A 17,254-nucleotide genomic window follows, 5' to 3' on the forward strand; every position below is an offset into this window, starting at 1 on the left:
ATATTATTTATTCATTTGTTTTGTTTTCGGCTTAGTCCCTTTATTAATCTGGGGTCGCCACAGCGGAATGAACCACCAACTTATCTAGCATATGTTTTATGCAGCGGATGCCCTTCCAGCCGCAACCCATTACTGGGAAACACATACACTCTCATTCACACACATACACTACGGACAATTTAGCCTACCCAATTCAACTGTACCGCATGTCTTTGGACTGTGGGGGAAACCGGAGCACCCGGAGGAAACCTACGCAAACGCAGGGAGAACATGCAAACTCCACACAGATACGCCAACTGACTCAGCTCGAACCAGCGACCTTCTTGCTGTGAGGCAACAGCACTACCTACTGCGCCACTGCGTGCGACTATATTATATTATATTATATTATATTATATTATATTATATTATATTATATTATATTATATTATATTATATTATATTATATTATATTATATCATATTATATTATATTATATTATATTATATTATATTATATTATATTATATTATATTATAATATATTATATTATAATATATTGTATTGTATTGTATTGTATTGTATTGTATTGTATTATATTATTATATTGTCAGCAACCTGTGCAGAAAAGTCTGTAATATTACACACAATGAATGAATTTGACTCATTTTGTAGACATTACTGAAAATGATTCTCGTATATCAGCACTTCCAACGCAATCTCTCGCCACTTTTTGATTTAGTGGCTAATTCGTATAAATTCATACAATCTAATTCATATATTTTAGTACGATTCACTCGTCACCCAATGACGGTTGGGTTTAGAGGTGGAGTTGCGTGCCACACCTTTTAAAAATAGTACATTTTCGTACGATTGAACTTGTTCGAATTCGTACGAATTAGCCTGACAAAAAACTGACAAAATGTAAAATACTTACGTTTTCTCGTGAGATCAGGCTGGTATTTCCTATTATAATGTACAATAACATATGTAATCATTGCAATAAATTGTATTAAAATATATTGATAAATTTGTTATAGCTACACTCTAGAAAATGCTGGGTTCCACACAATTCCTTCATGTTGTCCCAACACAAAGCAGATAAATTAACTTAATCGTTTTTACAAATTTAAATGAATTGAACATTAAACAATTAATTTGTCCCCTAAAACCTTTCAGAATTGTGTTGTTTCTAGTCTTTTAACCAAGTCGCAAAAGACAATTTTTGAGCGTATATAAAAGATAAAACTTACTGGTATTTCTTTTTTTTTTGCCAAAACATATCATTTTAAAACACAACAATGTAGTGTAATAAAAAAACTTAAAACTCTAAACAGAAATTTTCTCAATAGTAACATCTGACCCTATTTTTACTTACTTTAAAATAATCTGTGCTACAGATTCTGCATCAATGTTAAATATAGTTTTTTTTTTAGTAAATAATAATATTTTTCATATACTTATGTTTCTCAAATAATTGCGATTTTTTTTTTTTCTTTTTACAACATTTTAGCAAATTAAATATATTTTGCAGCCCTAATTGCCTTTATACTTATGTAAATGATCTCAGCTTTTGTCAACTTTATGGTCACCAACTTTTTCAATCCTGTTTGATGTGGAGTGCATTACTTGCTGGAATTGTTAAGTCTTATTTAAAATGTATACTTTGCCTACATGTATATCCACAGTTCACAGAAAACTTTTTTATCTTCATTTCAAACAGATGAAAAGTATTGAGCCTCTCATCTATTCGGTACACAGTGCGTTCTGTTTGAATGTATGGATGGTGTGCACAATATGTGACCACTTCATGCCTTCACCTGCTGCAGTGATGTAATTCCCACCGGACCGCTGTTGTTGCGTGCTTTTGCTTATGATCTGTAGGGTCTTGCCAAATCATGTGCATGTGCTATTTTGACAGATTTGTTTTATTTGTTTGTTGTTGTTCTTTAAGGACACCCAAGGTTGTTCTTTTGGTAACATATCAATACTGCTCCGATCAATGAGATTGCATCTATTGTAACTATTTTGAGAAAACGGCTTATTATAAATAGTAATTCACAAATTCAATTCAATTCAAGTTTATTTATATAGCATTTTTACAATGTAGATTTTGTCAAAGTCGCTTAACATGAAAGTTGTAGTAAAATTCAGATTTCAGAGTTTTGTTCAGTGTGGTTTAAATTTCATTACTGATTGTTCACACACTGAAGATCATATCCATCGATGCGCAGCTCCAGAAGTCCCAACCCAAGCAAGACAGTGGTGTTCACAAAATGAACATTAATTACTCAACCTTTTTGTTGCAAAGTCTTAAGAAATACATTCATCATTTAGTACCTTTTAGTTTAAACAAAATCAGTTCATGAAAGTCAATAAAAGTCCAGATTTCAGAGTTGAAAAAAATGATGATGATAATAATAATAATAATAATAATAATAATAGATTATTCATCCAAAAATTAAAGTTTTGTCATGACTGGTCCTAAAATTATTTTATTTCCTTTATCTTGATGAACACAAAGAAGATATTTTGAAAACTGGTAAACTTTTTTAAAATCTACTATACATGTAAGTTTCTACAGTTACCAACATTCATCAAATTATCTTCTTTTGTATTTGGAATGAAATGGTGAGTCTGTTTTCAATATTAAGTGAATTGTCCCTTTAATTGAGGGTTTAATATACTGTAGCAAACATTTGAACAGGATCAAGAATGCTTTTCAAAATTGTTTAAAAAGAAAAAGTCAAGAATAGGTGTTGCTCAATAGTTTTAGGACAACTTTTGATGAACGGTTTTGGACCACTTTAAATGTTCACAAAAAATTCTAACAGTTCAAAATATCCTTAAAGAGCCCCTATTTTAGGTTTTTGAAAATTATCTTCCATGCAGTGTATAACACAGCTCAAGTGAAGTGAAATATCCAGCTAAGGCTTAAATATGAAAGTGTGCTATGTTTCATGAAGGCATGAAGTCACTTTATAATATCAACAGATTTTTTTCTCTCAGAAACAACATTTATCAGTAAACAATGTTTACTGCATTCAAATTAGGTCATGATAGCTCACGCAATCATGCCTGACAGACTATATATATATTCGGCAAGAACCAATGAGATTACTTCCTGCATGTCCAGCAGGTATGGTTGAGCTTCTGTTTGTATTTGCTGATCTGTGATTATACAGTATGTAGATAAAAGCCCAAAATGAATCAATTCGTCACAATAACCAATCATGTCTCATCGAAAGATTAAACTATCTGATCTTTTGTTTAAATAGCACCTACCAAGACTTATTAACAATTTTGAAGCAATCTGAGTGCAGATTGTATGTGTGAGCATACCTGCCAACACTCCCGTTTTTCCCAGAAGTCTCCCGTATTTCAGTACTGTGTACTGTAAAATTCCTGTTAAGCTCTGACAAGGTTCCATACATCAATAGTCTTTTCTGATTCTTCCTTTAACAAACAGCCGATGAATCCCTGTTGAAAGCGTGTAGATTGCTGAAGCACTCGTCAGAAAAATGACGGGAACACAGCACAAGGCTGGGGCAATAATGCTGAGGAAATTTTTGCAAAATAAAACTTCAACCAAATCTCATCTTTGGGAATTGAAAATAACACCAACTTTTCCTTACACTTCGGAGCACAGCGTCTACGTGACTTGATTCAATCGGGATCTGCTAAAGTGTTTGTCTTCCGGGTCTGCGCACGCAAAAATGGGTGGGGCTTAATTTCTTTATCGACGTCACGCCGATACAGCTAAAGACTCGTTACAGGGGCGATTCATTCTAACCACTATAGGTCAATTCTTTTATAAATGAATCAATAGTTTTAAACATATCACACTTTCATATTTAAGCCTTAGCTGGATATTTAATGGATATTTACTTCACTTGAGCTGTGTTATACACTGCATGGAAGATAATTTTCAAAAACCCAAAATAGGGGCTCTTTAAGGATATTTTGAACTGTTAGAATTTTTTGTGAACAGCCATTCAATGGAGGGCCCGAAAATGTTCAGTTTCAATTAAAATTATCTTTTTTTTATGTCTTAAGGATCTTATGGAACATTAAGAGTGTTAGTTTTGGACTGAGCGATCTCTTAAAGAACCAATAAATGATCCTAGAGTCTGAGGTTTTCTGTTAATGAGTGAACATTTACCGACAGCTGCTCTTACTTATGCTGTATCCTTTAGCTAACCCTTGTTTATCACTAAATGATAGTCTTTCGTGGGGATGCAGCTTGTCGTACGCTTCCCTCCCACATGGTTCATGTCAAGTTCACCCGATGAAAAGTATTGATACTTTGCCAACGAAAGAGCAGCGCTTAGGGTGGATCATTGCGGCTATCCCCAAATACCCCAGTTGCTGTTTGTCCGTAAACACATCGCTGAGCTTCCCAAAACAGTGTTGGTTTGTTTTGTTTTTTACATTTTTTTTCCCCATCACAACATATTACGGTCTTGTTCTTTTATTTTTCTCGCCAAAGCATAGTTTGTTTACTTGATTTCAACAGCCCTTTTGTCAATAGGCAAAATCAATGCAGCATCATAGTCTTGATGTTAATGCCCAGTCTTTGAAAGTGTATGAGCTTTTTGCATTTTGTCAACAGGTAACCGGACGTGACTCGCTTAAAGATCGACCGCCTCGGCCTGTTAAAATTGCAGAAAGTGACATAGACGTGAGTTCTCACCTCTCTTTATTAATACCTGCTTTTTGACCCCTGTCTCCCCTCTCGCTCTCCAATTGCATTTGCAGAAAAATCCAGTACTCGAGCCTGAATTTGTGCGAGTAAACACAGGCATCGGAACGAGGCAGCGGTGTATGCTGTGGGGAGAAGCGAGCTGTCTGTGTGCAGAAGAAATTGAAATTATTGACGAGGGCTTTTTATATTCAATGCTCAATTTAAAGAGAAAAATACATGCAAGGGGAGTTTCATACTTTAGGCTTGTAAATTTTTCAGCTTGATTTTTTTTGTATTCCAGTGCTCTCTCCGTTTTCCGTTTGATTAGAGGTAAATAATCTGGAAATCCTGGCTTTTTATCATTAACATTGTTTCAGTTTAACAATTTATAAGAATTTTGTTGGTGGGTTTATCCGTGTGATGAATTTTTAATGCTGTTAAAACAACAATATGAGGCGGTAAAATAATAACAGCTTAATAATTAATCGGAAGGAATGATAAACAGTGGAGAATAAACAGGCAGCGCGAGGAAGACCGTAAACAAGACACTTCTGCATCTTCTGTCTCTCATGCGCGCACACATACCCTATAACCCATTTTTCACTGAGAAAATGCTGTTTGTTTCTGCAAATAATGACACCAAAATTGTCTTGGGTGCGTGGAGTTTATGCTAATGAACATCTTCAATGGTGGCGAATGTTGAATATGGAATAGCAGAAGAATGTTTTCTGTCGGCCTTCTGTTTGATATGTTTGTGTGATTCATTTCTGTCGTGCCCTCTTGTTTGGTGGCCATGTTTTATTATTATTGCTTGTGATTGTCTCCCCAGGTAAAGCTAAGTAGGTTATGCGAACAAGACAAGATCCTACAGGAGCTGGAGGCCAGGATACGCACACTTAAAGAAGATAAGGTACAGGTTTTTTTCCTTATCTAAATTCTATATTCTAAAGCAGCCTCAAAGCTCTAAAAGCGTTTCAAAGAATTAAAGGTTTTAAAGAATTGTTGATGGTATGCTTTTATTTATCAATAATGCATTAAATTAATCTAAAGTGGCGATAAACATATCTATTATTATCATAAGAAATAATGTTGCAAAAATTGCAGATGATCTCTCTTTCATGAAAATATTAAGCAGCACAACTGTTTTATTTTTAATAAATAATCAGAATTTGTTTTTCAGAACCGTATTAGTTAATTATTGTTTGAATGTGAATGATTTTTAAAGAATCTTATGACACTGAAAACTAGATAATGGCTGCTGAATGTGAATTTGTGTCATTACAGAAATAATTTACATTTGAATATTTCTCTGTATTGCTTTTTTACTTTATTTTTTATAATCAAAACTATTTTAGGAGAACATGAATTTACAGAAATCAATAAAAACTTTTAGAATGATAATATAATGTATTTTATAAAGTTTCAAAATATTTTATTTTCAAGCTATTTTATGAATATATTTAACAATAATGCATTAAATTGATCTAAAGTGATCATAAAGACATCTATTATTATAAAAATTATGTTGCAAAAATTACAGATGACTTCTGCATTCATGAAAATATTAAGCAGCACAGGTGTTTTATCATTGATAAACAATGAGAAATCTTGTTTTCAGGACTAAATCCGCATAGTATAATTTCTGAATGATTTCTAAAGAATCTTATTACACAGAAAACGGGATTATGGATGCTAAAATTAAATTTTTGCCATAACAGGAATAATTAACATTTTAATATTTTTGGGTATTGCTATTCTTACTATATTTCTGATTTGGAAAAAAATATACTATTTTTAGAAGAAAAAAAACATAATAAAACAACATTAAATAAAAGCATTTAGAAAAAAATTATATAAAGGCAAATATAAATATAATAATGTCCCAAAGCTGTCTACACTCATAATAAAACTTTAACTTTCAATATGATTTGGTGGTTATAGTGGGAATGTTTTGGTTTATGAAGTCAGTTGGTTGTTGATTACAAGAAAATGTCATTTACTGAATATGTTGAAAGTGGCAACCTCCAATTGTTAGCTTTACATTTTCTGTTTCTTGTTTATTCCTACTTTTAAAATGACATTTTAAATAAAACCAGCTTTAGATGTTTCGTTGCAGATTTTACTTTTGGTGGTACATTATAGGACAAGCCAGTGAAAACCTCTATATTAGTGTACAGCCCTAGTGTGTCTCATCTCTAATTCCTTTTCTTTCTAACATCTTTATCTGTGTCTGTTTTACCTTAACTAGGACAAGCTGGAGTCAGTTCTGGATGTTTCTCATCAGCAGATGGAGCAGTACCAGGACCAGCCTGCCCATGCAGAGAAGATTGCCTACCAACAGAAGCTGTTACGAGAGGATGTGGTCCACATCAGGGCAGACATCTCACAGGTGTCCACGGTAAGAGACTCACACCCCAAAAATATCCATGTGTATATAATAAATTTATCTGGGACTGAATTTGAATGCAGTGTAGGCCTGTCAAAATAATTAATATATTGACTTATTGTGCAATACATATACATGACTTAATTGATGTTTGATACATAACCTTATTATTTACTTATTTTAATTATGGAAGTTCATTTAAAAAAAAAAAGATTTTTACTTTTTTGTGTGTTTTTGTATATTTATATGTAATATGTGTATTAATTCATATTTATATCAACTGCTTCAGTTCGCTCACCACGCAAAAGCTAATATTGGAGTGGAAAGACAGTGATAGAGCCAATTCAGTGGATGGGGATGATTGGGAGGCTGATAAAGACCGATGGAATTTGGCCTAGACATTGGTGTTACACCCCTACTCCTTATGAGAAGTGCCATGGGATTTTTAATGACCACAGAGAGACAGGACTTCAGTTTAACATCTTATCTGAAAGATGGCACTCACTGACAGTATAGAATCCCCTTCACTTTACTGGGGCTCCCACAAACCGTAGGTTGAGCGTCCCTGCTGGCCTCAATAACACCACTTTCAACAGCAGCCTAGTTTTTCCATGTGGTCTCCCATCCAGGTATTGACCAGGCTCAGCCCTGCTTATCTTCAGTGAGCAGCCGGTCTTGGTTACTCTAACTTATATGTTATAAGTTCAGGTTCAAACACAAAAATTCTGCAAATCCCTTTGGAACGCGTGGATGATTAGTGAAAGGTGAATTAATGTACAATTTTGGTTTCTATTCCTTTGATCAGTCATTTTTCTGCTGTGTGTTAAATAGGAGATGGAGAATGCCTGGTCAGAGTACAGCCACTTGGAGAGAGATGTAGACAGACTGCGTTCAGCCCTTCAAGACCAGATGACCCACAGTGCTCTCTCTCAGGTCAGAACCAGAGACATGCTGAAAAACACACCTATAAGTGATATCAATGGCAGGCAGTCTTTCTTTACTAAAGCCCAGAAAATTCTATTTCAGTTTTACTTCTTTAACGCGCGCTTCCAAACTTAAGTATTGACAGTGTTTGAGCAGCAGAGTGTGTAGCAGAAGATGTTAAACCGTGTCAGCCTCCTTTTCTATTCAGCATGCACCTCTCGGTCCGGTAATTGATAGAGAAAGAACAAAGTGATGAAAGAGAGATGCAGCTCTCAGAGCCGGAGTGAAGATCTAATGTCAGTTTTTGATCAGTGTGATAGAGCCGTAAGAACAAGGCATACAGTGTCTAAGATTATTGATTTCTCAAGTGTTTGTGTGAGAGTGCACACAGACATGGTCAATAAATTATGTTTTTTTTGTGTTTTTTATAAAAATACAAATAAGAGAAAATCCTATCCTTTTCTTCAGTGCCCCCTTTGAGCTCCAAATTTGCCTCTTAGAAAAATCAAAGACAAGCCTCATGGTCATCATATTTATTTTAACAGTGATCACAATGATAAGAATATATATATTTCATTCTACTCTTTATTATATTATATTATATTATATTATATTATATTATATTATATTATATTATATTATATTATATTATATTATATTATATTATATTATATTATATTACCATTTATTCAGTCATTTTCTTGTCGGTTTAGTCCCTTTATTAATCCTGGGTCGCCACAGCGGAATGAACCGCCAACTTATCCAGCAAGTTTTTACGCAGCGGATGCCCTTCCAGCTGCAACCCATTTCTGGGAAACATCCACACACACATTCACACACACAATTTAGCCTACCCAATTCACCTGTACTGCATGTCTTTGGACTGTGAGGGAAACCAGAGCACCCGGAGAAAACCCACGCGAAGGCAGGGAGAACATGCAAACTCCAAACAGAAACGCCAACTGAGCCGAGATTCGTACCAGCGACCTTCTTGCTGTGAGGCGACAGCACTACCTACTGCGCCACTGCCTCGCCTTATATTATATTATGTTATATTATATTATATTATATTATATTATATTATATTATATTATATTATATTATATTATATTATATTATATTATTTCCTGAATACTGAAAGTCAAAAAGTGGTTTTCTATATTTGTAATGGGAACATTGTCTGTGTTAATATGTAATCTGAAAAGTAATTTATTCGTGTTATTCAAAACCTTTTACCATTTTTTCTAGTTTGTTCTTACAAAATGATCCTTTTGGAACATTTCTTTTTATTATGATCAGTGTTGAAAACATTTTCAAATGTAATATATATTATAATATGCCAAAAATAAGTGAGTTTTTCCTTAAAACAAGTTATCTGCCAATGGGGTAAGCAAAATATTCTTGTTTTTTTCTTTTTACATTAGATTAATTTGTTTAACCCATTGGCAGATTATCTTGCTTGTTTTGATGAAAAATATTTAAACTAATTTTGACATATTACTTAAAACAGACAATATTGTATGTTTTTATTGTCTAGAAAATATTTCTTGATTTAAGAACTTTTACATATTTGAATTAGAAACAAGACATCTAAGTAAGAAAAGCATATTTGTAGTGCATTTTGAGGTGATTAGTTTGTTCTTTAGTCATTTTAACTACTGTATATCTGGGAATATGTTCTTCTATTTACTTTATTCAGAGTTCTTTGTTTTATTTTATCCTACATACAGTAAGTACGTTTACATAGACACCAATATTGCAGTGGTTTTTGATTACCTTAATCTGACTAAAGTCAAAATCAAACTAAACAGAAATCTAATTTCCTGGAGTGTGCCGATTTTAGTTACATTATTGAAGTGCAGTCCAGAAATGTAAACACCTTAATTAAACTATTACTGTTTTGTAAGATTTTCAGGATAGTCTATACACACTAGGGATCCACCGATACCATTTTTTTTAACCGATCTGATCCCGATAACAAAGTTCTGAGTTTCGACCGATACAGACCTATAGACCTACTGTATATGACAGACGGCACAAACTAATAAAAACATAACGTTTGCTAGCTATATACTACATTATTTGAGCCTTCGTTATGACATTGATATGATCTGTTGTGGTCCAGCTTATGTTTCCTTTTTCTTTTAGCAAAGTCTGATATTTTCCTGCAGGTTTGAAGCAGACTAAGCAAAACTGTCTGAGGTCAGTTTTACTTTATAATCCCTTGCCTAAACTCGAAGTGACTGCGATAGAGAACCTAAAAGCATGTCTGAAATTTTTTTTTTGTCTTAAAAAATATATATTATTAAAGCGAATTTCATTTAGCATAATTTGTTGTTTTTTAATGGATTTTTGTTGGTCAGTTATCTGCAAAATAAACAAGAATATTTGAGGTCAAGTTCAAAACAGGGTCCGCTTATATGCTTCAGCGTACAAATTGTTAAATAAAATATTAATATAAATAAAATTACAGTAAAATATTCACAATTTCTAAGTAGCCTATATTAGGCTAAATAACTTCCTGTTAATGACAATATTTATGCGTCGGGCCGTCAGTTTCACTTTTATTAATAAATCAACTATTTTGACCACAATGAGCCAGGCTTAACAAACTATGCGCAGCACTAAAAGTATTCCCCTCAGAAGAACAAACTCAGAAGAGTCAGAGAACAGAAACCAATTGTGGGAATAATTTTACGGAGCGGCGCATGTCGTGTCTGTGCAGCCGGTGCATGAATAAGCGCTTGAGACACAGCGCGCAGCCCTCTGGAAGCATAGAACTGAACATAAATTTAAGCATTTGAAAATTTATCTGTGCTTCACATTACACTATAGAATGGCGTCTTTTGGGATATAGTAGGCCTACATGACAACTTTCTATTGCCTTATAATAGGCTACCTTCATGGCTTTAGGTGGCTTATAAATTACACAGAATATAGCGCACGTGCAAAATCGGATTTGAAACGGTACCAGCTGCCCGATAGCCAATTCAGAAAAAATATGCATTCAAGAGTTCACACTTAGCTCATGATTTATACATAGCTTGTTTGGCATGCTGTCCCGGGAGAGAGCCCTGAGCTCAAGGGATCCTCGAGCCCAGGGCTCCCCCCCTTTTGCAGGGCGAGTGGAGATTGAGCTCAGGTCTATCTCAAACTCCCCCGCTGCTGAGGCCAAGGCGAACTTCCTGAGAGTAAGACATTATAAAAAAGGTTTAGGTTTGTTTTATCTATAATATAGAGCACATTTGGATGGTGGGAGGAAACCAGGGAACCCGGGGGAAACCCACGCGGACACGGGGAGAACATGCAAACTCCACACAGAAATACCAGATGGCTCAGCGAGGACCCAACACCATTGGTATTCTTGCTGTGAGGCAACAGTGCTAGTCACTGGGCCACCGTGCCGCCCATTCTGGATAAAGGAGGAAGAAGGGGAGGAGGGGGGTTTCTTCCAGACGAAGATAGTTGTAGAAAGGAAATGAGGATATATATAGTGATTTGGGATCCTTTGATTGGAGGATCATAATTAGTTAATGTGGACCAGCTGGGTAAATCATGAGCACATGCTCCTCTCAAAATTTGTTTAAAACTAAACTTCACGTATCGAACCAATATCCAATCCAAGTACTGTGATCGGTGCATCCCTAATACACACACAGCTGTTTGACACTATTCTCTTCACCTATCGAGTCAATGAAGGACCAAAGATGCCTGCATTGTGAAATGTGGAGGGTTTTTCCCATATGGCGTCCATTAAAACAACACTCTTCCAGCAGTTCATACTCGCATCCAATATCTTGTTTGTCACAGGGAGCATGCACTAAATGTTCCTGAATGAAAGTGTAAGTCTCAAACTGCAGTTAAAGTCAACAAATAAAAATGAAACACCCTAAATTATATGCTAAATGTGGATAGCATGGTGACACAATGATGTTAATTGAATTATGTGCTATTACATAAAAAATGGGATCATGAAAAGCAACTCATGTAAACACCTTAATCGTATTATTGTCCTTATTTAGATTAAGGCAAATAATTCAATTAATGATGTCCATGCAAACGTAAATCTGTGTTTGTGTGCAGCAGGAGAAATCTCAAATGAGGAAGGAACTGTGGCGGATCGAAGATGTGCTCGCAGGCCTGAGCTCAAGCAAAGCAAACTACAGAGTGATCATTGACTCAGTGCGTAATCCAGGTGAGAGCGGCCCCCTTCCTGCCATCACCCCCATGCACTGGAACACAGCCAGAGGTATTGAGGCCAAACGTCATCACATGCGACCCCACATACAGATCATACTGATAATAATACCTGTGTTTTTGTTTTTGTAAACATTTGGGATGTTTGTGTGACCCAGAGAGGAAACTCGTGCCTTCAGCGTCATTGTCCGCAGTGCCTTCGCTCTCCGACAGCCCGTCCATGGGGGAACTAAAAGCTGCTCAACCCAGCCCACATCTCAGCCCTGTGCAGCCATGTACCCAACAGCCTCTGCAACTCTCGCACACAGCCCTCACGCCAAAATGGGTAAGTTATTGTGTGAAATTGAATAACCAGCAGTGATGCACTGTTCTTGAATTTTACAGTGAAATTAACTAATTCTGATACTGATGAATGAAAAACTTTACATGAAAAATTTACTTAAAATAAAACTATTAACTCTCTTTCAGTAGGTGGCTGAATTCCTTGGTTAGTGCTGTAAACAAAAAAAGCTGTGCTGTTATTTTCAAATAAATATCAAAATAAGATATCATCTTAAATTTTCTGAAGACTCCCTGTTGATACTTCAGTGTGTCTGCTGGCTTTTAAAAAGTCTTAAAATGTCTCAAATATCAAAATAAAAAATTTAGGCCTTAAAAGGCTTAAATTGACTGAAATATTGTGTTTAAGTATTATTGTCTTAAGTCTTTTTTACACAGGCCTTCATTTAAGAAAAAAATATTTTTTTCACATTTTTCGAGTGCCTTGGACTGATTTTTGCTGTTTATTCTGATGAATCCTTTACACAAAGAGCAGCAGCACATTATTTAAGCTACCCTACACTTTTTGCTTGATTTTAGGTTTTAATTTTCCTTTGTTTATTTATTGTTCCCAATCTAGCCAACACCCATAAAACATTTTATCTCAATAAAACTTTTTTTACTCTATTTACTAAAATGGTTTAGTTATTTTCCTTACAATAACATTTGTTTAAAAGTGCTCCATGTGTTTATTGCTGAGGACACTGACCTGGAGAGATTGTTGTTCATAGATTAATTTTATTATGATTTAAAAACATTTGTTCATTTTTTTTTTTATAATGGTGGAATTTTTTGTTGGAATAAAAGTATATGGGTACAGGTAGACCTTGCTTGTTTTTACACAATATTTAAAATAATTTGCAAGAAAAATCAAAAATATTTATTTTTTTATTATTAAATTTTTATTGTATTATTAAAGGTATTTCATTTTAATTGTTTTTAATAGGGCAAATACAAGTCTTTTCCATCTGGGCCATTTGAAATATTCTTTAGCGTTTAGCCCTTTATAAGTTTAAAATTTCATTCATAATAGTCTCATAAATGTCTTTAAAAGTGTTACATTTAACTTGGTGAAACCTGCAGAAACCTCTTACAAAAAACAGAACTTAATAAATTTAATACATTTTTAGAAAAATATTAATATGAGCTGAAAAAAAAAAACGATTTGTCGAACAGTGATGGTTAGAATGATGATAATATCACTTATCGCAACTTCTGTGACAACAAAATGTATTGCACATCAAAACTTATTTATTGTGGCTGGCCAAATGCAGTGCTTATCCGTTTGTTAATTGGGAATCTATTTCCAGGTCCAAGCCTCTACTTATTTGAATTAAGAAAACTCTAAATTTAAATATGGTTTATGACCACAACTATACAAACTATACAAAAAAGCTAATTCAATCTCTTTTGTTAAGAATTTTATCTTAAACTAAAATACCATCTAAAAGTTTCTGGTTACAGAGAATCCCTCTTATTGATACTTTACCCTCTCAGTCCCAATTGTGTTTAGGATAGTCTTCTAGTATTTCTAATTTAAGGAATATTAAGCTTTTGCTGGTGAGTTAGTCAAATTCAATCATAATCCACAGAATCTATTATTCTGCTGGCTTTTTGAAACACATAAAAGTCAATGTAAGTGATCACTTAAACATGAGTTTGGATGAAAACATCAAACTGAATTTTCATTGCCAGCATGTTCAGATTTTTTGACAAGGCTAATTCATTGTTGACAATCATTTTATAATACAAACAGCTTAACACCAAACCCATATAAATAACCAAACATGTCCTCTCTCCATATTTTCTCGACTTTCAGCATCCCTCTGTTACTCCAGCTCCACACCTTTAAACATGATTCCTACTTAAATCGGAGCGAGGGAAGCATTATGTAACCAAATGCCACTTCAGTCCATTTATCTAAACTTATGGATGTTTTATCTGTATGTATTCAGCCTGAAGAAGATGCTCCTCCCAGACCGCCTCTCCCTCACCTCTACAGCCCAGACGAACACCCTCCAGCTGTGCCCCCTCTGCCCAAAGAGACCTCTGTCATCCGACACACTTCAGTTCGGGGTCTGAAACGGCAGTCTGATGAGCGCAAGCGCGATCGTGAAATCGGACAGTTCTCTAACGGAGATCACAAGGTTTGTGCCAAGCTGAACAGTACCAAGATAAAGCCACACTTCAATGTTAATTGAGTCCTGAGATCTGTTTTCCTGGAAATCTAGGTTGAGATACGGGCATTCCTCAGCGAGCCTGAACTGCTGGTGGTCGGTGGACAGATTGGGGGCTTGAGCCGTGATAGTGGCTACCAAACTCTACCAAACAGAGGTACACACATGATGGAATATATATATGTACACTAATTGGAGCTTGGTTAATGCAAACCACTGCCTGATTCAATGGTAATGTGAAAACATGCAAGAAAATAGTTGATTATTATGTGTACTTAATTATTGTATTCTCAAATGAAGCAGAAATTTTGACTAATTTTTCAAGTTTGAAAGTTGTTGTTAAATGTGTGTAGCTTAGACCAGGGGTTTCCCAAACTTTTCAGCCTGCAACCCTTTAAAAAATAATGCCAGTGACTTGTGAACCCCAACATTCTGGTGGTGGTTATAAATATACAATCCTTACAAATAAAGGTGCACAAACACCAATTCTATTCTTGGTGTAATTTTGGCGACCGCCACTCGGAGACCATCCTTCATGTTCAGTAGTGGCCTGTATTTATTTTTAATGTACGTGATTCAATTCAATTCAATTAATCTTTATTTTTATAGTGCTTTTACAATGTAGATTGTGTAAAGCAGCTTCACATAGAAGATTATAGTGAATTCAGTAGTAGTTCAGAGTGAGTGCCATAAAAGTGTCAAAGTTTAACCTGGTGCCATAAAACTAATCTGCTGCGTCCGATGTCATAAAATTACCCCAGGTGTCTCAATCCAATGAAAAAATAAATCAATTAATTAATTAGATAAAAAAAAAATCCTAAGGCTGATGACTATTCATTTGCATGTTGTTTTTTTAATCATCAAGTGGCCCCAACCCCCCTCATTGTCCCACAAACTCAACTTTGGAAACCACTGACTTCGGCTACAAGATGCTAGCTGTGAAATTATATTATTATAAGCTGAAATGTTGCATATGTAATCTTTACCACCAATTATTTTTTCAAATATATACTTTTTAAATGGCAAAATGCTGTTAAACACATTTTGTCATTTGAGACTTATGGAAATGTAATGAATGTTTTCATGATTTTTTTTTTAGAAAAATTATAATTTTGTGCATTATCATATTCTACAACAGTTTCAGACAGGTTGAATTTTTGTCAAGATATTGGTACTTTCATTTTGTACTGATGCATTAAATTGATTAAAAATAACAGTAAAGGCATTCAATGACACAAGCACAACTTACCAGTTTAAATAATGACTGCCAAAAACAGACTTGCCTTCAAAAAATGAATAAAAAAAGTTGAAGTAGTTATTTAAATAAATACTATTATTTAATTCAAAAATCTTTGTGATAAAACAGTGCAGTCTTGTCATACATTTCTGATTCAGTGAGCACAATAAAGATGGACAATTATAGTAGTATTTTAGCAGGTCTGAAACATTTGCCTAATCCAGTCCAATTCTGCTAGGTTTGACAAGCTCCTCTTCAAGACTGAACCAGTCATCAAACATTTCATCATTTGTCACCCTCAGAAGAGGACTCACCACCACAAGCTTGAAGGTAGGACGTCAAACAAGTCCCAGAGATGTCTATTGGGAGGCAGAGGACATAAAGAGTCTGTCATGGTTTGCTTTGGCGGAGTCGATGAGATACAGCAGCAGTGCAAACCGCTGAGCGCATGAAATAAAAGCAGCCAGTGTGGGTTTGAGCCCGACTGTACTTTTTGCGAATAAATTACTGTGGTAGTGTTGCCATGCAGAGTGAACACAGTGTGTGTCTCCCACCCTGATGGATTCATGTAGAAATTGTTAACACAAATAAGCATAGCGGCTTCAAAATGCACTCCTGAAACTTTCCTCTCTTCCCTGTCTCTTGCCAACTGACAATTTTACATGCATTTAAAACAGCACACTTTAATAAAAATGTATATGCAGACAGATACGGAAAAATTTGCGACCATTTGATTCTAATGTTATCGATATTTACAATCTATACTAATGTGTTTCGGTAAAACTTTGTTCTGCAAACTACATTTGATATTTTGAAATTTCAAATTAAATTATTATTATTATTATTATTATTATTTAAAATTACTTTTTAAAATGTATTAACAAAAATGTATCATCGTTTTAAATGTTTATTTTAATATTCAGACAATACCAATGTTTTAGCTTAATAAAATGGTAGTCATTTAAAACAAACAAGCAAACAAACAAACAAACAACCAAACAAAATTATTATACATTTAGAAATGACAATATTTTTATTTGCTGTTTAGAACAAATGTTGTCAGAACTTTTTAGAATAAAAAACACATTAACATTTTACTAAAAACATTGCAATCAAGACAAATAACTAACAGAATATAAAGTATAATCGTATACATGATGTTGTATAAATATTTAAACATTGTATTAAAATAAAACTTCCTTCTAATCTAAACATTTTTTCATCATTAAAGATTTTGAGTACTGTTGTGCTCAGCTGTGCTGCTTTTTTGGGGGCCCTTTATTTGTTTTTGAGAATGTAGATTAGTTTCCATTTTTTTCTTTTCTTTTTTGCTGACTCTAAAGTTTTTTTTTT

At 34.4% G+C, this 17,254-nt stretch overlaps 1 protein-coding gene across 52 annotated transcripts in view; it reads left to right on the top strand.

The window, feature by feature from the left end:
• The window catches only part of plekha7b (pleckstrin homology domain containing A7b), a 193,889-nt gene that overhangs the window by 156,832 nt on the left and 19,803 nt on the right, over nt 1–17,254 (top strand). For 19 of the 52 annotated variants that reach the window (XM_087258376.1, XM_087258383.1, XM_087258385.1 and 16 more), the window contains 9 exons: nt 4,591–4,659; nt 5,492–5,572; nt 6,911–7,060; nt 7,880–7,981; nt 12,056–12,221; nt 12,328–12,494; nt 14,443–14,634; nt 14,719–14,821; nt 16,140–16,231. In XM_087258376.1, the coding sequence (XP_087114502.1) occupies nt 4,591–4,659; nt 5,492–5,572; nt 6,911–7,060; nt 7,880–7,981; nt 12,056–12,221; nt 12,328–12,494; nt 14,443–14,634; nt 14,719–14,821; nt 16,140–16,231 (1,122 nt within the window). The remainder of the gene's footprint in view (nt 1–4,590; nt 4,660–5,491; nt 5,573–6,910; nt 7,061–7,879; nt 7,982–12,055; nt 12,222–12,327; nt 12,495–14,442; nt 14,635–14,718; nt 14,822–16,139; nt 16,232–17,254) is intronic. The other 33 variants (XM_087258378.1, XM_087258388.1, XM_087258391.1 and 30 more) reach the window with 3 other exon arrangements.

This window comes from Danio rerio, chromosome 7 (assembly GCF_052040795.2).
Source record: "Danio rerio strain M-AB ecotype USA chromosome 7, GRCz13ab, whole genome shotgun sequence".
In the NCBI taxonomy this organism is placed as follows: domain Eukaryota; kingdom Metazoa; phylum Chordata; class Actinopteri; order Cypriniformes; family Danionidae; genus Danio; species Danio rerio.